The sequence below is a fragment of the Saccharomyces mikatae genome, assembly GCF_947241705.1.
Source record: "Saccharomyces mikatae IFO 1815 strain IFO1815 genome assembly, chromosome: 12".
Taxonomy (NCBI): Eukaryota; Fungi; Ascomycota; class Saccharomycetes; order Saccharomycetales; family Saccharomycetaceae; genus Saccharomyces; species Saccharomyces mikatae.
In genome coordinates this window covers 773,828-795,121 of record NC_079267.1, presented here as the reverse complement: position 1 = coordinate 795,121, position 21,294 = coordinate 773,828, and the positions used below count along the sequence as shown (strand labels likewise).

Genomic DNA, 21,294 nt, shown 5'->3' with positions numbered 1-21,294 from the left:
CTTAACTTGGTAGTATAAGTCATTCCAGATTATAAACTATTGTATCCATCAGAACATGTTCGTTATGGTTAAGAAGATTAATAATCCTCTGAAAATTGATTATCGCAATGGAATAATAGAAGATCGACTATTACAAGTCAGAAATTTCAAAAATGTAAATACACCCAGACTAAGTATGTAATCATGAAACCAGCGAGCGATCAAGATCAAGTCACTAACTTTTGATTGTATATACCTGTAGTCAATGTGTGGGGCATAGAAATAGAGCCAAGAGAATCAAAGAAAGTGATCGAGTATGTGAAATGTAAATTTTTTTGTATCTATGGAAGCAAACTAACTAATAAAATAGGCTAATTCGAAGCGACTTTCAGAAAAACGACCCTATCTCATTGAGGCATTTAAAAAGGATCCGCAAAAACGTTCAAACTTCGACGCTGGAAGTGGTGTTGTGTTCCAGAGAATACATTTCTGACAAGGATGACATGGACAAGAAATTGAAGAGCTTCTGGGGTGGAGCAAAAGAGTATCGGCTGAGGGACGATATCAAAGTACCGGAATTTGCACCCAGTACAAAAGAACTAAATAATGCGTGGTCTATTGAATACTGGCCGTTGATCTGGAATGGAAACCCCAACGACCAAATTTTGAACGACTATAAAATAAATATAGAAGAAGTACGAAATGAACTATCGCGAGTATCGGCGCTATCAATGAAGATGACTGCGGCAGGAAAGCTGTTTCCAATCGCGAGCGTTTTTGTTGACTCATCAAGAAGAAGGAAGAGAGTAGTGGTGGAAGATGGCAGAAATTGCGAAAACTCACTGCCCATCGACCACAGTGTAATGGTGGGTATTCGTACAGTAGGAGAGAGACTTAGGGATGACGAAGACGAAGACTCAAGCGCGTACTTATGCCTTGACTATGACGTTTACTTAACTCACGAACCGTGCTCAATGTGCTCTATGGCCCTGATCCATTCTCGCGTGAGACGTGTAGTCTTCCTGGCAGAGATGCAGCGCACAGGTAGCTTAAAAATAACTAGCGGCGACGGATACTGCATGAACGATAGCAAACAGCTGAACTCAACGTACCAAGCCTTTCAATGGATCGGCAAGGAATACCCTGTGGGCCCGGTTGATCAGGATGTATGCTGCTAGTTTTTAGACCTAATTTTCCTCTAATAGATTGATATAAGATTGTATAATTTGTAATAAGTCAGGAATGGCATTGTCTCTACCGGTCGACGAGCGGACCATATTTTCAAACCGTACCAGCTCTAGGGTTTTATCGTGGATGGTATGGTCCAGAAGCTGCAAATGCTGTAGCAACAAGTCATTGATCTTATACAGCGCGTCGATCAGTGTCTCGAGGCTGAGGGAGTGGGACAGCTGGTCGCTCTCCAAGTACCGTAGCAGTTCAGAACGCAGCCTTATGAAAAACTGCTTGATTCGGTCTTGCAAGTCAGCGGTTACTTGCGCATCCCTAACTTGAAGCAAGTGGTACCAATGCTGCAGAAGCTGCTCGTCGACCGTGTGAGACCTCAGCAGCTCCTTGAACTCGTGAAATGTTACCAGAGTGGTTAGTAGCAAGTCCGAAACATAGTGATGCAGTAGCTGTTCAGATTCCATCTACCTCGTTTTTTTTTGGGCAACTTTAGATTGTGACGCTTATAGCTCTGTTCTGTTAAGTCATGCCACGCCATTCGACTTTTCTCTCAATAACAATTAATTGTTGTTTTTTGCTGCTTTTCCGCGAGGCCGGAGCGGCAATAGCATTCGTTGTTTTTCTTGCTACTGTTCCACTTGTTGATGCCTTGCTGGCTGTGCAAGTGCGGTTGTTTAGCTCGAAATACCAATTATAACTTGAGTGAAGAGAAGTTGACTCTGCTGTCGATCGCAAGATTTCACCATTTGAGCTAGCAGTACAAGAAAAAGTAATTGAGGAAAAATGAGAAATATATTCAACAACTTGATTGCTTGGTAGTTTAGATGGACTATTTCGCTGATTGTACGTTTATACATGATCAGTCTTCCCCTGGTCCTTCTACCTTCTTTCATTTCGTGGAAAAGAATTCCTGGGCGGCTAATTTGGTATTTTCGTCTTCTATGATCTACGTGTATGATGATAAAGTGGACGCGTGGTTTCCCTTCCTGTTTTTTGTCATTTTTTCTCTCGGTTTTAGGAATTGCGTTTTGTGTTATTTTGTGTATTGGGTTAAGAGCTCTCGAGGAAGCTAGATCAAAGAAACATCAAATCTGCAAAACACACGACCACTGCAAACACATTTAGATCATAGTACATTGCGATGAGCTTAAAGGAGGAACAGGTGTCCATTAAGCAGGACCCCGAACAAGAAGAATATCAGCGTGAACAATTCCATGATGTTCAGATCAAGCAAGAGCCACAGGACCATGATGAAGTGGACTCGCAATACACAAACGGTACGCAAGATGATGATAATGGTAAATATGAGGCAACTGAAACCGGCGTGAAGACCGAACCAGACATCGGTATGGGCATCACCTCGTCTCAGAGCGAAGCGGGACAAGTTCTGCCCGACCAACCAGAGGTCAAGTTCATTCGTCGTCAAATCAATGGATATGTAGGGTTTGCTAATTTGCCCAAGCAATGGCATAGAAAGTCTATAAAGAACGGGTTCACTTTCAACCTTTTATGTGTAGGTTCTAACGGAATTGGTAAAACAACTTTAATGAAAACTTTATTTAATAATGATGATATTGAGGCTAATTTGGTTGATGATCACGAGGAAGAACTTGCGCATGACGACGAAGAAGAAGAGGGGCATGAGAACCGACCACAAGACCAAAAATATAAAGTTAAAATTAACTCATATGAAACGGTTATTGAAGAAAACGGTGTTAAATTAAACTTGAACGTTGTTGATACTGAAGGGTTTGGCGATTTTTTGAATAACGATGAAGAGTCTTGGAATCCTATTATTAAGGAAATCGACTCTCGTTTCGACCAGTATTTGGATGCAGAGAACAAAATCAACAGGCAGTCGATAAACGATAAAAGAATTCATGCATGTCTCTATTTCATTGAACCTACTGGTCACTACTTGAAGCCTTTAGACTTGAGGTTCATGCAACTAGTTCACGAAAAGTGTAATTTAATTCCTGTCATTGCCAAATCCGATATATTAACTGATGAAGAAATCTTGAATTTCAAGAAAGCTATAATGAATCAGTTAATTCAATCTAATATCGAACTTTTTAAGCCGCCAATCTATTCTAATGATGATATTGAAAATAGTCGCTTATCCGAAAGATTGTTTACTAGCTTACCTTATGCTGTCATTGGCTCCAACGATCTTGTGGAGAACTATGGTGGGAACCAAGTTAGAGGCCGTTCTTATCCGTGGGGCGTAATCGAAGTGGATAATGACAATCATTCCGATTTCAATCTTTTGAAGAATTTATTGATCAAGCAATTCATGGAGGAATTGAAGGAAAGGACGAACAAGAAACTGTACGAAAACTATAGATCTTGTAAGTTGGCTAAGCTTGGTATTAAGCAAGATAACTCAGTTTTCAAAGAGTTTGATCCAATATCCAAACAGCAAGAAGAGAAAACTTTGCATGAGGCCAAATTAGCTAAACTAGAAATTGAGATGAAAACGGTTTTCCAACAAAAGGTTTCAGAAAAGGAGAAAAAACTACAGAAGTCGGAAACTGAATTGTTTGCTAGACATAAAGAAATGAAGGAAAAGTTAACTAAGCAATTAAAAGCTTTGGAAGATAAGAAAAAGCAATTGGAACTTTCCATAAATAGTGCTTCTCCTAACGTCAACCAATCTCCCGTTCCTACAAAGAAGAAAGGGTTTTTACGTTAGCAAAACAAAGACAAATATAAAAATTTCAAACATATATTATTATTAAATACTATTACTACTATTAAATATTATTACTATTAAATATAGAACGCGAGACGCGTAAAACTAAAGAAGAAGGGTAAATAAAAAATGAAAAAAAATTAGGAAAATCAAAGTTCTTCCTAAATACTTGTTATGATGTGAACCATGAAATAATAATGATTGATGAATGAACTGACGAGATTTCAATGATGTGGCCATAATAAAATAGGAAGAATGACTGGTTCAGAATTAACAAATGACCAAATCATAGATCTTATATCGGATTATAAAAACTTTAAAAGAATTATAGAGAATTCTCTGCCCGAAGATGATAGAAGAAGGAACCTAAGCGGACGTAGTAATAACAACAACTTATCGAAATTGTCGAATGTACAATTTTGGCAATTAGCGACTGATGTTAACAATGAATTGATGAAAAGATTAACCAACTCGAAGATCGGTGCATCACGAAACGATCTTGATCTGAAAAGAGGTAAAGCACAATCTAAACTATCTCGATTGGATGATACAAAGTTTCATGTACTAATCTTTGATATCTTTACGGAAACTGAAAAGAGAAATTTACATAATTTGGACATGATGACCCATGTCAACACATTGAATAAGGGCGAATTCAACTTTTATTATAACAATGCATTGTTTGATTCTATCAATATCAGCGATACGTTTATAAGCGTAGATGGCATCATACCTATTGAAACCTTACAAGAATTACGATCTCAATGCATAATTTATTTCGAGAATACACTTTACCGAGCTCCTCCTGGGGATTCCCCCGCACGTCTACCAATTCTTCTAGAGACTGTATTCAAGATATCGACATTGATAAATGATCTTCTATCCCTTCTATCATCACTTTCATCATATGATTCTTTAGAAAACGAAATAGTATACTTGAAAAGCGCTTTATCTCACGCAATCACTTCGACAAGGTATTTCCTTACATATGGAGACTTGTTGCCACGAATTGTACCTCAATCCTCTATATCGGAAGTACTTTTTGCCTTTTGTAATATCATTCAAATTGTGAAGATTAAATCTGCTTCATCATTACATGGTACATTGGGTCGGGATAAAGAACTCCACGATACCAAAACAGCAATGAAACCATTGAAGATTATTGAAAAAATGAGAAATAAGCAAAATGATAGAGATAAAATACCTTTGAGAAACAATGCCAATGGTCCTGTTAGTTCTTCAATCTCTGATAAAACCATTTTAAAGGGTATGTCCGTGATTGAAACATCCACCACAATTTCCAGTAATGAGAAATTCAATACACCTGTTAAAAAAGGTAAATTGGTACAAAACGATGTACATGGAAATTCACTGTTGGTAAGTAAAACAACCGATGCAGGGGTTGCCCCACAGTTGGAAGGTACTAAGGTTTCTTCAAGAGTTATCACTGAGCTGTCCTCACGAGATAATCCAACTTCAAATATTGCATCAACCTTAAACAACTCAGTGCCACAAGACAAATCATTACCATTGATAAACAAATTTCGACAGGATCGCGAGTCATCACCGTCAAAGAAAACCTCGCACTTCATCAATGGGACATTCGCTGGAACGACGAAGCTTCATGCAGACATTCCAACAACTGTAGATATACCTGAATCACCAAATGTAGCTAGGATGAAAAAATTTAAAGAAAAGGTTCGGCAATTTGGCCCCAACTCTGGCCTTGGGTTAAGAATATCTACTTCGGAAGAAGACGTGAAGAACTCTGAAGTGAAGCCGCACAAACGTAAATGATCTCGACTTTTTTTTAAGTAACACAACGGATGTCATTTCCATGGTGCAGAAAGTTGTAGGTACTATGTAAAGATTCCAAAACGAAAACGTTCAATACTGTAAGATCGATTCCAAGCCTGTTTCAAGCGTTCATGAAAATCAAGTCCCTGTTGGGATCAATAGTTGACACGTACACCAAGGTAATGGATCAGGACAATTCTAAACAAGACACTATAAAGAGACTGTTGAAGGACTCGCAGATTGTTTATAAAGATTATCAGAGTCGTATGCTTATGGACACAATCCTATCAAGAACCAGTAGGCATCATGTTTGACGTGAGTAAGTGTGCCAAGAAATTCATTAAATCTGTAGAGCTGGCAAATGAGCGAAAGCGTCCGTAGAACCTTCATCATTACTTAATAATGAATTTGTATAGTAATTTCATATATATTCTTAAGGAAAAATCTTTATTTTATTACTGATCACTATTTACAGATAAAGGTTCATTTATACATCTCCGGCTGGTAAGCCATCAACAATATTATTGTTAATTATTTCTCTACAGAGATGCTTTGTTCTCCTTGTTTGGTATTGATGTTTTTGCAGAAGCCGTATTTTCACTGGCAATGTTGACTAACGAATGAAGATCTCCCTTATCCAGCAAGCTTTCTTTGATAAATAAGGAGGCCTTTTCAGGCCCATTTGTCGTCAGAATTGCACCGATGAATGCGTTTAAAACACTGGCAAAAATCGTGGTTTCTCCGTTTATATGGCTGTCTTTTAATGGGTCTCTCATTTTCCAGAATATGAAGGGACCAAGTTTATGTGATTTAATGAATGTGCATGCTGTGTTCTTGGACGCTAATTCCTTAGCGAAATTTGTTCCTAAATTGCTAAACTTCAAGGAAAGTGGTCCGTTCTCGCGGGCTTCCAGCGGTGAATCATTTTTTACTGAATGGATGGATGTTTCCAATTTTAAAAACTGTGCTCCTAGCAGGTTCAGTTTTTCATTATACGGCTTTGAGCCGTGTGCGAACGATTTATGTGTTAAGCACTGCAAAATCAGTTCGTTTGATAGTTTTATTCCGTACTTAGGCAATTGTAGTATAGACCTGACTTTATCTTGGTACTCATTTGCTTGCACTTCAGTGAAGAGTATTCCGCTAGGATTTCTCAGATATGACTCTGGATCTCGTCTCACACCATTTATTCTTGGACCCTTATGAAGATATATGACCGTCCTAACACTCTGCAAGTTGCAGTTCAAAGCAGTAATGGGTCTCCTCATGGAATACGATACCAACATCATACTATCTGTGTGATTCCGAGCTTTCTCACTCTGTATTTACTACCCAACTGTTAAAACTTATCTTACGTTCTTGTTTACGATGTATGTAAGTTTTCCAACACTTCTCATGTCATAAGATTCGACAATGAACCCTATTTTTTTTGCAAGCGCCTCGCTATCAGGTTAAATTGAATATTTTCATAGGTCATATCTCTTCTTTTAATAGACCCTACAGTTATATAATGTTCATTATTAGGGTTGTCGTTGCTGTATATTTACTTATTGCTATTTGACGGGGTCCTGCGGAAGCTCACTGCGAGGTTTGTGTGGGTGAATTTGACAGTCAGCACTACAAACCCCCTACCCCAGTCTCCCCCGACCCATCCGTCCACTTTGCGGTACCCCCTTTGTGCAGTGTTTGCTTATCTAGGTACCTGGATCAAGTCATAGGAATTTGATCTACATATGATGCGATGGGGCTTTTTGGGAGATACTATTAGTCGGAGCATACCATTGTAGTTGATCAAATATATGCAGGTTACTGTTCAAAACTTTTCCTTTATATAAAGCAAAAGTTCAGGAGCTGCTGTTCAGGTATAAAGTAGCAAACACAGTAGCAAAGTAACACACAGTAACAATAATAAAGAGTAGTAGAAAAATCGAACTGTCGAACTCAGAATGTCAAAAGAAGACGATCACTGGAATTTAGTTAGATTACGTAGATTACGTAAGGGGAGAGAAAAGGAAGAAGACTTATCTAAATCGGAAATATCTTTGGATAGTTTGCATGAAAGCTCCTTTGCGGGAGAGGATGATGAGGACTGCGATGCAGATGTCCTATCAAACACTAGCAGTGAAGAATCAGCACAGTTAAATCGTATTTATGATTTTAGAACAACAGATGGATTCAGCAATGTTGGAGCCAATATTGGTCAAACTGGAGATTCTACCGTTTCAGAGTCGTTCGATACCTTATCGAACTCAAATGTTGGCGGAACAGTACTGCCAAGTTTAGAGGGGTCTAAACTAAAGGATAGTGCGATAAGGGAAACAGAGTTACAATTGTGTGACATCATAGATATAAGCGAAAGCAAGCCCACTAAATTGAAGATGTGGCATGTTATTATATTGTCTTCACTGCTTTCTATGACTTTTTCATACTTAGCTCTCGAATACTCTCTAACTGGTGATTTGTTAGGTGGTTTTAAATCGCAACGGATGTTACGTAATAATGAAAGGAAACTATTGTACGACAACATCAATTTCGTTGATAAAATATCATACGACTCAACAAGTGACTCGTTAAGTCAGTGGGCTCCTTCGGGAAAGTATTATGTCGATTTCGACAATCATATCGCATATCCGTTGAAAGATGATGACCTGGTGGGTTGGAAGAGATACAAAACAGATATAGTTATTTTTTGGTATACAACTAAAGCTCGAATGAAAGATGGCTGGTACAAGAGGGTGAACAAGTTGAAAAGAGTAAACACGACGCTGCAAGCTTTTCTCAAAAATGCATTCAGGTCCACACAAGAAACCATGATGATAATGTATAAAGAATTGGACTTTCGCTGGCAAAGGCTCTCCACACCGTTCCATAATAAGTATATGCAATTCTCGCCACACCTTAGAAGGGTTTTTGGCCTTTCTTGTCGAGAAATGAAGCATTTTCGGTCATGGGTCAGGTTACAGACGCATAAATTTAATTTCAACTTAATAAAACCATTTCGCATCTCCCAATTTAAAGTTCGCAAAGATGCAAACTGGCTCCTGAGACGACTAAAATGGTCTGGATTGAAATTTCAACACTCAAGAATATACAGAGCGATATCTGAATGCAAGAAAAACAGGTACTTTAAATGCAGACATTAGATTATCCATGGTTCCCATGGAGAATGAAAGAAAGAAAGAAAAAAAAACCCGCTTAGGCGGGAGGATGTGAAATCGTCTCTTTTTTCAAAGTTTATTACGCTTTCCTTTCTGTTTTTATTGGAAATGTAGGAGACTTGTCTCTATTTCTATTCTGTTATTTTCACATCATATGCTATTCATCTCTTTTCCTTTTTATTTTGATTTCCTATTCCTTTTATTTATTCGGTTAGATTCATACTACACTTACATATTCTTCGAAGCTTTTTATCAGTCAAGTATTTTTTGTTGTTTTACCGGCATTAAAGAAGGGAGCAGTTAGCATATCCTTAGATATCTCCAGGTTATATAATTCGCTAAAGCGTCCCTTGAATATCACTGGAAACGGATCTTTGACAGAAACATGGAAGAAAAAAATAAAATAGAAAATAAGTTCGAATTCATAGAGAAAACTGTGCCATCAATACGGCGAAGACAGTTATAGTGACCTAACAAACGTGGGACAATTTCTTAATTAGACGGGCTATTTCTACTTCGAAAAGAACTTGAATAAAAAGGGCCGCATTTTCTTCGAATAATTAGTTTAAAATAAAACGAAAAAGAAAGGTGGGTACTGGATAGTTGTATCATGTCCGATACTAACACATCTATTTCCAACTCAAACTCGGTAAGAGAGAATTGCAATGTTTCTCGATCGAGCCAAACACCATCGTTCAGTTCTTCAAATACTTCCACGACTACCAACACTGACTCTTCGTCGGATTCTCCCTCTTCTTCCCCCTCGGCAAGTGAGTTGACCAGTATTCGACCAATTGGAATAGTTGTTGCTGCTTATGATTTTAATTATCCTTTAAAGAAAGACAGTTCTTCGCAACTTTTATCCGTACATCAAGGGGAAACTATTTATATACTCAATAAAAACTCATCGGGATGGTGGGATGGATTAGTCATTGACGACAGTAATGGGAAGGTTAATAGAGGCTGGTTTCCTCAAAACTTCGGTAGACCTTTAAGGGATAGTAATCTGAGAAAACACAGTCATTCGATGAAAAAATATAGCTCCAGTAAAAGCTCAAGGCGCAGTAGTTTAAATAGTATGGGTAATAGTGCATATTTACATGTGCCTAGGAATTCGAGCAAAAGCAGGAGAGGAAGTTCAACTTTGTCAGCGACTTCAGCAAATCCTCACAATCTAGAAACAAGTTCCGGCCATAATAATGTTGCATCGATGAATAATACTACCCTTTCAGCTTCAAACGATGTCTCCCATGTAACCCCTGAATCTCCGAACTTTAATTCTAATTCGAGTCTTTCTCAGGATGTTACAAAAAGTACAGACGGGCCATCAGAAACGGATATCAATACGATTATGAATAACAAGAATTCCAATAATCAAACTTCTGGTGAGAAAGGCACCCCCCAACCAATACCTGAAGACACTATTAAAGTATTACCGTTAGAAGAGATAGAAATGATTATCAACGGCATACATTCCAATATTGCTTCTACTTGGTCCCCCATACCACTGATAACAAAAACATCAGATTATAAACTGGTATACTATAATAAAGAACTTAATATATATTGTTCAGAGTTACCTTTGATATCCAATTCAATCATGGATTCCGATGATATTCTTGATCGTGAACCAAAGTTTCCTCCTAATGATCATCTTATCAACCTATATACTAGAGATCTAAGGAAAAATGCGAATATAGACAATAATTCAACAACATTGAAACAAATGGAAAAGCAACAGAATAGATCGAGTCCTCCAATAGAAAAGCAATATTCAAAAGATAATGATGATAATGATGATAATGATGATAATGATGATAATGACGAAAACAATAAAAACGAATTCAATGAAGCTGGTCCTTCATCATTAAATTCATTATCGGCACCTGACTTAACGCAGAGTCAATTTAGAGCTTCTCCAATCCGCTCTTCTATACTGGCCAAGGGCGACATCTTTTATCATTATTCGAGAGACATAAAACTGTGGACAGAATTGCAAGATTTAACAGTTTATTACACCAAAACTGCTCACAAGATGTTCCTTAAAAAGAATCGTCTAAATTTTACTAAATACTTTGATTTGATATCAGATTCAATAGTTTTTACGCAGTTGGGTTGTAGGTTAATGCAACATGAAATTAAAGCCAAAAGTTGCAGCAAGGAAATCAAGAAGATCTTTAAAGGTCTTATCTCCTCATTATCAAGGATAAGTATTAATTCTCACTTGTATTTCGATTCATCTTTCCACAAGAAGAAAATGGATTTGTTGAATGATAAAGATAACGGTAACCAGGAAAATAATGGCCCTAGAGCGGATGGAGAAGACAATAAAAATGAAGGAGATAATGTGCACGATCTCGTTTTGGTTCCATTATCTGGTAAACGTAATGTCAGTACCAGTACAACGGACACTTTAACGCCAACGAGATCATCCTTCAGTACCGTCAATGAAAATGATATGGAGAACTTCTCACCTTTAGGTCCAAGAAATAGTATTAATTCTGTAGTCACACCAAGGACTTCAATACAAACTTCTACTTTAGAAGATTTTTCACCATCCAATAAAAATTATAAGTCGGTTAAATCAATTTATGAAATGGTTGACTTGGAATTAGCTAAATTTTTAAGGCATGTTCAACTACTTTACTTTGTGCTACAAAGTTCAGTTTTTTCAGATGATAATTCTTTACCACAGTTACTTCCAAGATTTTTCAAAGGTTCATTTAGCGGTGGTTCTTGGACGAACCCATTCTCGACTTTTATTACAGACGAATTTGGTAACGCATCAAAGAATAAAGCTGTTTCATCTACCGAAGTGACTGCTTCATCCTCCAAAAATTCGTCGATATCAAGAATTCCACCAAAGATGGCAGATGCCATTGCCTCCGCATCAGGCTATAGCGGGAATTCAGAAACAAATTCACAAACCGATTTGAAAACAAGCACTGCTATGTCTGGTTCAGTTTTTACGCCTTTTAACAGGCCTTCTCATAATAGAACCTTTTCAAGAGCAAGAGTTTCAAAAAGAAAGAAAAAGTATCCATTAACTGTAGATACTTTGAATACAATGAAGAAGAAATCCTGTCAAATTTTTGAAAAGTTGAATAATGCTACAGGTGAGCACTTGAAAATTATAAGCAAACCCAAAAGCAGAATTAGAAACTTGGAAATAAATTCAAGTACATATGAACAAATTAACCAGAATGTTTTACTATTGGAGATACTGGAGAATTTAGATTTATCAATTTTTATCAATTTGAAAAACTTGATAAAAACTCCAAGCATTTTATTGGATATAGAGAGCGAAGAATTTTTGGTACACGCCATGTCATCAGTCTCCTCGGTGCTGACCGAATTTTTTGATATAAAGCAGGCATTCCATGACATTGTCATCAGATTGATAATGACAACGCAACAAACGACATTGGATGATCCGTACCTGTTTTCCTCCATGAGGTCCAATTTTCCTGTCGGACACCATGAACCTTTTAAAAACATCGCTAATGCTCCTTTGGTCAAGGGCCCCTTTCACAAGAAAAATGAGCAACTAGCGCTCTCTTTATTCCATGTATTGGTGAGTCAAGATGTAGAGTTTAATAACCTTGAATTTTTAAACAACTCTGACGATTTTAAAGATGCTTGCGAAAAATATGTTGAGATTTCTAATCTTGCATGCATTATTGTTGATCAACTGATCGAAGAAAGGGAAAATTTACTAAACTATGCAGCAAGAATGATGAAGAATAACCTGACTGCGGAACTGTTAAAAGGTGAGCAAGAGAAATGGTTTGATATTTACTCTGAGGATTATAGTGATGAAGATTCTGAGAATGAAGAAGCGGTCATTGATGGCGAATTAGGGTCCGAGGAGTACATTGAACGCAAAGTTGCGAACACAGAGAAGAATCTCCCATGGTTCTTGACTTCGGACTATGAAAGCAGTCTTGCGTATGACTCAAGAGGAAAAATTCGTGGAGGAACAAAAGAGGCATTGATTGAACATTTAACCAGTCATGAGCTTGTGGATGCGGCTTTCAACGTTACAATGCTGATAACATTTAGAAGTATCTTAACGGCAAGAGAGTTTTTTTATGCCCTCATTTACAGGTATAATTTATATCCTCCAGAAGGATTAAGTTATGATGACTATAATATTTGGATAGAAAAAAAATCGAATCCGATTAAATGCCGTGTAGTCAATATTATGAGAACATTTTTGACACAGTACTGGACAAAAAACTATTATGAGCCTGGTATACCATTGATTTTAAATTTTGCCAAGATGGTTGTATCTGAGAAAATTCCAGGGGCAGAAGATCTTCTACAGAAAATAAATGAAAAACTCATAAATGAAAATGAGAAGGAAACAGTGGACCCTAAGCAACAAGATTCGATACCGACAGCTGTGTCGATAACTAGACGTGACAATAAATCCTCGATACACATGTCTTCCTCTTCTTTACCATCTTCTGCTTCTTCAGCGTTTTTCAGATTGAAAAAATTAAAGCTTTTGGACATCGATCCATACACATATGCCACACAATTGACTGTACTTGAACATGATCTATATCTCAGAATCACTATGTTTGAATGCTTAGATAGGGCATGGGGTACAAAATACTGTAATATGGGTGGTTCTCCGAATATTACGAAATTCATAGCAAATGCTAACACACTAACTAACTTCGTTTCTCATACGATTGTGAAGCAGACAGATGTCAAGACACGTTCGAAACTAACGCAGTATTTTGTTACTGTTGCCCAACATTGTAAAGAATTGAATAATTTTTCTTCAATGACCGCCATCGTCTCTGCCTTATATTCTTCTCCAATCTATAGATTGAAAAAGACATGGGATTTGGTTTCTCAGGAATCGAAAAACCTTTTGAAAAACCTTAACAATCTTATGGATTCTAAGAGAAATTTTGTAAGGTACAGGGAGTTGCTACGGTCAGTGACGGATGTCGCATGTGTCCCCTTTTTTGGTGTGTATTTATCTGATTTAACGTTTACGTTTGTTGGAAACCCTGATTTTCTTCATAATTCAACGAATATAATAAACTTTAGCAAGAGAACCAAGATTGCGAATATAGTAGAGGAAATCATTAGCTTCAAAAGATTCCATTATAAACTGAAACGACTGGATGATATTCAGACTATTATAGAAGCATCTTTGGAAAATGTTCCCCACATTGAAAAGCAGTATCAGTTATCGCTGCAAGTGGAACCGAGGTCAGGAAACGGTAAGGGTAGCGCGCATGCCGGCTCTGCGAGTGGTACAAAGACTGCAAAATTTCTTAGTGAATTCACAGATGATAAAAATGGCAACTTCTTGAAACTAGGGAAAAAGAAACCCCCTTCTAGATTATTTCGATAAATTCTGGTTTTGATTCGTCAATTAAAAAGAACTTCGATTTATATTTTTCTGCTGCGACTCAATTATTTATAATGGCAGCTTCTTTTTATATTTTTCGTGGCTGTACTTAACTCTACAGGTAGAGTAGTTTTTCCATTTTCGAGGAATTAGAAGTATGTTTCATTTACAGTTTCCCTTTGATAAAGTTCGTTCTATATATACTTATATATATCTTTTTATACTTTATTACGCCTAGTTGAGTTATTAACCCATGTTATTGAGAAATGAGCTACGGAGATAACCTAATTATGGGCTATTACCCGCATTTAAATAGTTCAGATTTCACATTAAACATCGAAAATTAAATGTAGCAGAAATGTAAGACAGCGAGTAGAACGAAATCAAAGACTTGTGACAATCACAATTTAGAAACACACTTGCTACTTCGATGTTCAAGCAGCTGTCACAAATTGGTAAGAACCTAACCGATGAATTGGCGAAGGGTTTGGCCGATGATATGAACCCAACCTCATCGGAACAGCAAATTGAAGATGATAAAAGTGGCTTACCCAAAGAAGTACAAGCTAAATTAAGAAAGTTTGAGAAATATGAACAAAAATATCCCTTATTACTTTCAGCCTACAAAAATGAGAAACTAAAATCTGAAAAGTTCGACGCTGTTGAAAAGATCTTAGCGGAAAATACACCTATATCCAATATTGATGATGCAGTTGATACGTTGCCAGCCTTTTTCCAAGATTTGAACAACAAAAATAATCTATTGAGTGATGAGATCAAGAGATTAACCAAGGAGAATTCAGATGCGGCGCCAGAAACCGTAACTTGTGAAACTTTAAAGGTTACGGAAGAGAGATTTCTGAAGAAAGAGCAAGAGTATAAAGATGACATAGATGGCCTGGAAAAAAAAATAGAAGCTTTGAACAGTGAACTGACCTCTTTACACAAGGACAAAAATGACACCACTTCGGGTTTAAGGGAAAAAATAACTGCATTGGAAAATATGTTAAAGGAAGAGAAGGAGACTGAAAAGCAAGAAGTGGAAATTTCGTTAGCCAAATTGAAAGAGGAATTAATTGCCAATAATCTCACCCTTGAAGACTATAAAACAAAGGTGACCAAATTAGAACAGGAATTGGTATCAAATAATACTATAGTGGAAGAAAAATCCTCGAAGTTAGCTGAGTTGGATGTCATCTTGAAAGAGAAGGAGCAAAAACTAAGTGAACTAGAAAAAAAACTGAAAGAAGCACCGAAGACCGTGATATCGAATCAAAATGTAGGGAACAACAATAGAAGAAGAAAGAATAGAAATAAAAGTAAGAAAAACAAGGGAAATGCAACCGTAGATGACCTCAATGAAGAGGAAAGCTTCGATAATTTAATTAATACTGCAGAATATGAGAAACTTAAAGAGGATTTACAAGTCTTACAGGAAAAACATGAAAATTGTGAAGACTGGAGACTTAAGTACGAGGAAATGGAAGCAGAACTAAAGAACACTAAAGAATCAGGAGCCTCGCAGCTCGCAAAATCAGCAGAGGAGTTGAAAACCCTGAACACTGAGTTAAGTGATACTAAGAAGTCCCTAAAAGAAAAGAATTCTGAGTTGGAAGAAGTAAGAGACATGCTGAGGACTGTAGGGAATGAGCTCGTGGATGCCAAAGATGAGATAAAAGGATTTTCGAGCAAACAAACTGAAGAGGCAAAAGCCGTTAAGCTGGAACTTGATAATTTACGTCATAAGAACGCAACTATGGTTGAGGCTCACGAAATTAAAAACGCTGAATTGAAAAATAGACTAGACTCATTGAACAAGAAAGTAGAACACTTGAAAGCTTTAAGCGTCGAAAAAGAGAAAGAGCAGACGACATTAAAAAACAAGGTTGTCAAATTGAATGAAGAGATATCTCAACTTACAGCTGAGAAATCAAGTACCACAAAGGAACTCAATTCTTTGCGAACCTCTTATAAACAAAAGGAAAAAACTGTGGGTTACTTGGAGGAGCAGGTTAAACAATTTAGTGAGCAAAAAGATGCTGCCGAAAAATTTACAGAACAACTAAAAAAAGAACACGCTAATATGTCTAATAGGCTAGACTTACTAAAAAGGGAAAATGAATCTTTGCATAGTGACATCGCAAAGAATGGTAATTCCTACGAAGCATATTTGAAAGAAAATGGTAAATTATCGGAAAGATTGAATATTTTGCAAGAAAAATACAACACCTTACAAAATGTGAAGAGTAATTCGAATGAACATATCGATTCCATTAAAAGACAATGCGAAGAGTTGAACATCAAGTTGAAGGAATCTACGAAAAAGATTTTATCTTTAGAAGACGAGCTAAATGAGTATGCCAATATTGTTCAAGACAAGACTAGGGAAGCCAATACTTTGAGAAGGTTGGTCTCGGATAGTCATGCTGATGATTCTACCGCGCGAAAAGAGTTGGAAAATCAAATAGCCTATCTTACTGATGAAAAGAGTAAACTACAAGCAGAACTGAACTTGCAAAAATCAAGAAACGCTAGTGAATCACAAGAATGGAAACATGCTGCTTCTGAGTTAAAATCAGAAATACACGCTTTAAAGCTTCGTGAAAAGGAACTAAAATCAGAGGTTGATGCTTTGAATCATGTTAATAGTGACATCAAACGCAAAACCCAAGCAACTTCAGATGATTCTGACCAGCTGGAACGGATTACATCTAATTTGAAGCTTACATTATCTAAGGCAGATGAAAAAAATTCCGAACTACAATTAACCAATGAAAATCTTCTGAATTTGAATAACGAACTTAATAAAAAATTTGACCGACTACTAAAGAATTATCGTTCATTGTCCGCCCAATTCAACGCTATCAAGGAGGGGCAACATGGCGAAAGTACAGGGAGGATCAGTAGATCTAGTTCAACCAGTTCTTTAGCTACCGGAAATAACAACACCTTACCCGCTAATAACGCCAAACTCGAGAGGGTACGATCATCAACCCCATTGGAGCTAGACTCCGAGAAAAATGAGAAAATTGCATATATAAAGAATGTTTTGTTGGGCTTCTTGGAGCATAAAGAACAACGGAATCAATTGTTGCCTGTAATTTCCATGTTATTACAGTTGGACAGTACTGATGAAAAAAGACTAATCATGTCTTTGAAGTGAAAATGTAACTAAAAGCAGAAGATATGTATATACTGAAACAACTTTTCTTTTCCTGAAGTATGACAAGAAGTTGTTGCATGTCTATATATAAAGTATAAAAGCAATATCTTTTCGAATTATTATTAGTTAATATCGTTTTTTTCAACTCCTTGAAATTAGGACAAAAACTCTTTGATGTAATCAATTCCGCCAACACAATGAGAAATAGTTGATTGATCGTTACCAATAACATCATTAATTTTAATGGCAAGATTGACAGTTTTTTCTGTTGAATCATGTTCTAATATTAATCCAGTACCTGTTTTATTCCAGTTTATGACATTTTGGAGGATTTCTTGTTCAGTTGTTCCAGAATCATCGAGAAGGAGGCTCCAATCAAAAGTGTCGTGGTCCCATAAAACAGCTTGTAAGCCGAACTGCCTTGTAATTGCTCTCACTCTATTATCTATTCCACCATAAGGTGGTCTGAACCACTTGGGTGTATGGTTACCAGTAGCGTTCATTGCCCAGATGGACCATTCAATTTGGGCTATAATTTTTTCATTTGATATATTTGGCAAATATGCGTGAGACCAAGTATGTGAGCCTATTAAATGACCTTCTTTTTGCATCCTGTGATATACATCTGGATGTTGCACTATATTGATTCCTAAGTTAAAAAATGTGGATTTGTGCTTCAATTGATCCAATAGTTTAGTAGTAGAAGTAGAGGGACCATCGTCAAATGTTTGAGAAAGTTTAGAACATGTGTACACATCGTCATGCTCAATGCAATGATGACAGTCGAAAGAGCATGATTCTCTTGGAACAGGGTCACAGTGATTCTGATCATATGGTTTGTAATCCGGAATTTGATTGAAATCGATGAAATCTAAAGGTATATAAGGAGGGTCTAACCCAGGCCATTCCTTTAATCCAGTAAATGCACTAAGCCACTCTGGGAAAGCCGTTTTTGTAGCAGCTCTCTCTAGTACAGGAAATTTAAAGTCGATTTGTCTTAAATCTTTCGAATTAGCTTCCCCCTGTACAAGTTGGCTTAAGCAAGAAAGCGCAAAAATACATTGCATATCAATTTTGTTCAGTTGTATTCTCATTTTCGGTACCTGTTCCGGAGATATACTGATAACCCTTTTGTATATTTCTTACTCACTGTAGCTTTTTAACTGAATAGTAAATATTCAGTAAGTGAAAAACGATACTTGAATTGAACTTAAGTGAGAGTGCAAAAGAACTGTCAGTAATGCTTTTGCGTCGCAAAACAAAACATGTCTAATGATTTCCTGACGCTTTGTGCAAACTGTTACCCGTTGCTATTGCTAATTTACTGTCGCCGCCGTATTATGTGACGTATTTACATAACAATGACATTCTCCTCTCCATTGATCCGTCCACTTCTACGCCACGGATAAATGGAAATGCATTAATGGCAAAGGACGGGCGATGAGGGAGCAAAGAAGCTTTGCGGAAACAAAAATAACAGCCGAAAGCTAAATTCAGCCTTATCTTGCGCATCCTTTGTTCTATTGAATTCCTTTGGGCCGTTTCTGTAGTTGTTCGGTAGCAAAACACACACATACGTAAGTTCTAATCAGTTCTTCCAATCTATTATGCGCACCTGGTGTGAAAACCGCCATTGATGGTGCACAAAAAAGACGCAGATAAGATAATTAATTAACTTGGCTGCTCGTGATGAGCCATTCTTGAATATGACTAATGTTTAAATTAACGTGGGATATGTTTCTTTTCTTTGTGCGGTTGTAAAGATCGTTGAAAGAAAACTATAAAAGGCTAGATAGCTTGCGAAACCTCAGTTAAGATATACTTACTTCTTTACTGCCCATTCATTATTACATAAAAAAAATCAAGGAAACTTCTCCGGAGTGAATACAACAAAATCAAAAGCAATTACACTATAAAACAATAGCATCTAAAATGTCACAAAAAAGCATATCGATGATCATAAAAAATTTAAGGGCAACTGCAAAATGTTATGTTCCAAAAAGCTCGCCCACATCAACAACTATCCCAGTTATAAGGGATCCTAGTACCACACAATGTCGTAGAATATCTTCTGTCAATACTCTTATAAGCAAGGAAAGATATTCTCCATTTTCCAGAAATGTCCATGATAAGCCAGTTGTTATTTGTACCGATAACGAAGAAGTGGAGACTGTATCGGAGCACGTAAAAGTCTGATTTGAACTAATCCATGATGGTTTGATTTCATTTTTGGGTTTTGTTTAATATTCTGCTTCTCGATTTGAGTTTATTCCCGGTAATTATCGGATGTAGGTGCAACGTTTTGACGCAAGGAACTTCCAGAAATTTTACCCTTAAATATTTTTCCAAAATTTATGGGACACCAGTGTTGTAGGTACTAGTTGTTCATATTTTGACGCTTCTATTTTTTTTCATTCAAGCATCGATATATACGAATTTTATATATGTCCTTTAATATATACTTTTTTACTTTGAAATAACAAAACATACTATTTTATTTTGGCAAGTCGAACGGAGAACTATATAAGAGATCTAAAATCTATAAAAAAGAAACTTCATTTCTCGCAAAGCCCCTTCCAGTATTACCTACTTTTAATCATAGCGTTCAATGTAGTCTGTATCACCAATACATTCTGCAATGGTCAATTGATCACTTCCAATTAGTTCATTGATCTTAATAGCCACATCAACGGTTTTTCGAGAACCATCGTGCTCTAGAATCAAACCTTTTCGCTGCCTCTTCCAAGCCTTTATGTCCTGAAGTATTTCTTCCTCTGTCCTAAACTCATCATTTGTAATTAATTTCCAATCAAATGTATCAAGGTCCCATAAGACAACTGTTAAGCCAAATTGCTTAACTATAGCTCTAACCCTATTATCAATGGCGCCATATGGGGGCCTAAAGTATTTGGGAAAGTGCTTTCCTGTGGCATTCATCGCCCAAATTGACCATTCAATCTGGGCGACAATCTCTTCATTTGATAAGCTTGGCAAAAATTCGTGCGACCATGTATGTGTGCCAATTAAATGACCTCTCTCTAAAATGTGCTCGTATATATCAGGATAATTAACAGTGTTGATTCCTAGAACAAAGAAAGTAGTCCTTTGTCTCAATTTCTCTAGCAATGACTCGGTTGCTGGGGCGGGTCCATCATCAAAAGTTTGGGAGAGTTTGAAACAAGATGTAACATCATCAACATCGACACAGTTGTAGCAGTCGAATGAGCATTGCTCTCTGGAAATTTTTGGACACTGGCCAGGAAAGTACCTATCAAATTCTGGTACTTCGGTAAGATTTATATAATCTAGTGGAATGTAAGGAGGGTCGAGTCCAGGCCATTGGGTAAGGTTTGTAAACTCTGTCAGCCATTCTGGGAAAGGTGTTTGCATATCCTCTTCCCCCATCAATGCAGTACTCCCATTTGATGCAAGGCAATTCCCAGGTTTCAAAGAAAATCCTGCTAACAATGCACACTGTACTATCCTGATTATTTTCATTCTTTTTTTTTTTGGTGTAGAAATGAAGTTATCACTATATTCCGTTTCTATGTTGTTTCCCTTCACTCTATTAAGAATACCTGATTTATTAAAATTGTTAGTCTTTTTCGAACACAAAAGTAAAATGAAATTCACTTGGATGTTTTTTTGTCTTAATTGTAATTAGATGACGGCTAGTCGAAAAAATGTGACATTTTGAAGAAGGGCATTTTTGAAGTTGTTTCCATACACGGTATAAAAAATCATTCACAGAAGTTAGTACTATTATCGAATGGAGTCTTATTCTCTTCTCAGTCTGAATATGTTAATATTTGTGAGGAGTAAAGCAACTTAAGATAGTTTTTTTATTCTCGGCTTTATTTTTAATCTTCTTATTTATGTATATATTGTAGAATATATCATCGCCCAATACATTCTTAAATTAGTCGCATTTCATCATAAAAAATTC

The 21,294-nt window shown here is 36.8% G+C and overlaps 11 protein-coding genes across 11 annotated transcripts; 7 read left to right on the top strand and 4 right to left on the bottom strand.

The window, feature by feature from the left end:
* Window positions 1-64: 64 nt before the first annotated feature.
* On the top strand, window positions 65-1,157 carry TAD3 (Tad3p; the record flags this gene model as incomplete). The annotated part of the gene is made up of 3 exons (XM_056224424.1): window positions 65-173; window positions 242-293; window positions 350-1,157. The coding sequence occupies 3 exons, from the start codon at window positions 65-67 to the stop codon at window positions 1,155-1,157; spliced, it is 969 nt and encodes a 322-aa protein (XP_056078344.1).
* Window positions 1,158-1,166: 9 nt separating this feature from the next.
* Window positions 1,167-1,628, bottom strand: NKP2 (Nkp2p; the record flags this gene model as incomplete). The annotated part of the gene is made up of 1 exon (XM_056224423.1): window positions 1,167-1,628. One exon carries the CDS (start codon window positions 1,626-1,628, stop codon window positions 1,167-1,169), a length of 462 nt encoding a protein of 153 aa, XP_056078343.1.
* A 677-nt stretch (window positions 1,629-2,305) lies between these two features.
* CDC3 (septin CDC3) lies at window positions 2,306-3,856 on the top strand (the record flags this gene model as incomplete). The annotated part of the gene is made up of 1 exon (XM_056224422.1): window positions 2,306-3,856. The coding sequence occupies one exon, from the start codon at window positions 2,306-2,308 to the stop codon at window positions 3,854-3,856; it is 1,551 nt and encodes a 516-aa protein (XP_056078342.1).
* A 255-nt stretch (window positions 3,857-4,111) lies between these two features.
* SPH1 (Sph1p) lies at window positions 4,112-5,653 on the top strand (the record flags this gene model as incomplete). Its single annotated transcript, XM_056224421.1, has 1 exon — window positions 4,112-5,653. The coding sequence occupies one exon, from the start codon at window positions 4,112-4,114 to the stop codon at window positions 5,651-5,653; it is 1,542 nt and encodes a 513-aa protein (XP_056078341.1).
* Window positions 5,654-6,192: 539 nt separating this feature from the next.
* MRPL15 (mitochondrial 54S ribosomal protein mL57) lies at window positions 6,193-6,942 on the bottom strand (the record flags this gene model as incomplete). Its single annotated transcript, XM_056224420.1, has 1 exon — window positions 6,193-6,942. One exon carries the CDS (start codon window positions 6,940-6,942, stop codon window positions 6,193-6,195), a length of 750 nt encoding a protein of 249 aa, XP_056078340.1.
* Window positions 6,943-7,599: 657 nt separating this feature from the next.
* On the top strand, window positions 7,600-8,796 carry ATG39 (Atg39p; the record flags this gene model as incomplete). Its single annotated transcript, XM_056224418.1, has 1 exon — window positions 7,600-8,796. The coding sequence occupies one exon, from the start codon at window positions 7,600-7,602 to the stop codon at window positions 8,794-8,796; it is 1,197 nt and encodes a 398-aa protein (XP_056078339.1).
* A 625-nt stretch (window positions 8,797-9,421) lies between these two features.
* On the top strand, window positions 9,422-14,188 carry CDC25 (Ras family guanine nucleotide exchange factor CDC25; the record flags this gene model as incomplete). The annotated part of the gene is made up of 1 exon (XM_056224417.1): window positions 9,422-14,188. One exon carries the CDS (start codon window positions 9,422-9,424, stop codon window positions 14,186-14,188), a length of 4,767 nt encoding a protein of 1,588 aa, XP_056078338.1.
* A 427-nt stretch (window positions 14,189-14,615) lies between these two features.
* Window positions 14,616-17,348, top strand: IMH1 (Imh1p; the record flags this gene model as incomplete). Its single annotated transcript, XM_056224416.1, has 1 exon — window positions 14,616-17,348. One exon carries the CDS (start codon window positions 14,616-14,618, stop codon window positions 17,346-17,348), a length of 2,733 nt encoding a protein of 910 aa, XP_056078337.1.
* A 155-nt stretch (window positions 17,349-17,503) lies between these two features.
* CDA2 (chitin deacetylase CDA2) lies at window positions 17,504-18,442 on the bottom strand (the record flags this gene model as incomplete). Its single annotated transcript, XM_056224415.1, has 1 exon — window positions 17,504-18,442. One exon carries the CDS (start codon window positions 18,440-18,442, stop codon window positions 17,504-17,506), a length of 939 nt encoding a protein of 312 aa, XP_056078336.1.
* An 838-nt stretch (window positions 18,443-19,280) lies between these two features.
* Window positions 19,281-19,544, top strand: DPA10 (Dpa10p; the record flags this gene model as incomplete). The annotated part of the gene is made up of 1 exon (XM_056224414.1): window positions 19,281-19,544. The coding sequence occupies one exon, from the start codon at window positions 19,281-19,283 to the stop codon at window positions 19,542-19,544; it is 264 nt and encodes an 87-aa protein (XP_056078335.1).
* A 396-nt stretch (window positions 19,545-19,940) lies between these two features.
* Window positions 19,941-20,846, bottom strand: CDA1 (chitin deacetylase CDA1; the record flags this gene model as incomplete). Its single annotated transcript, XM_056224413.1, has 1 exon — window positions 19,941-20,846. One exon carries the CDS (start codon window positions 20,844-20,846, stop codon window positions 19,941-19,943), a length of 906 nt encoding a protein of 301 aa, XP_056078334.1.
* Window positions 20,847-21,294: the final 448 nt, after the last annotated feature.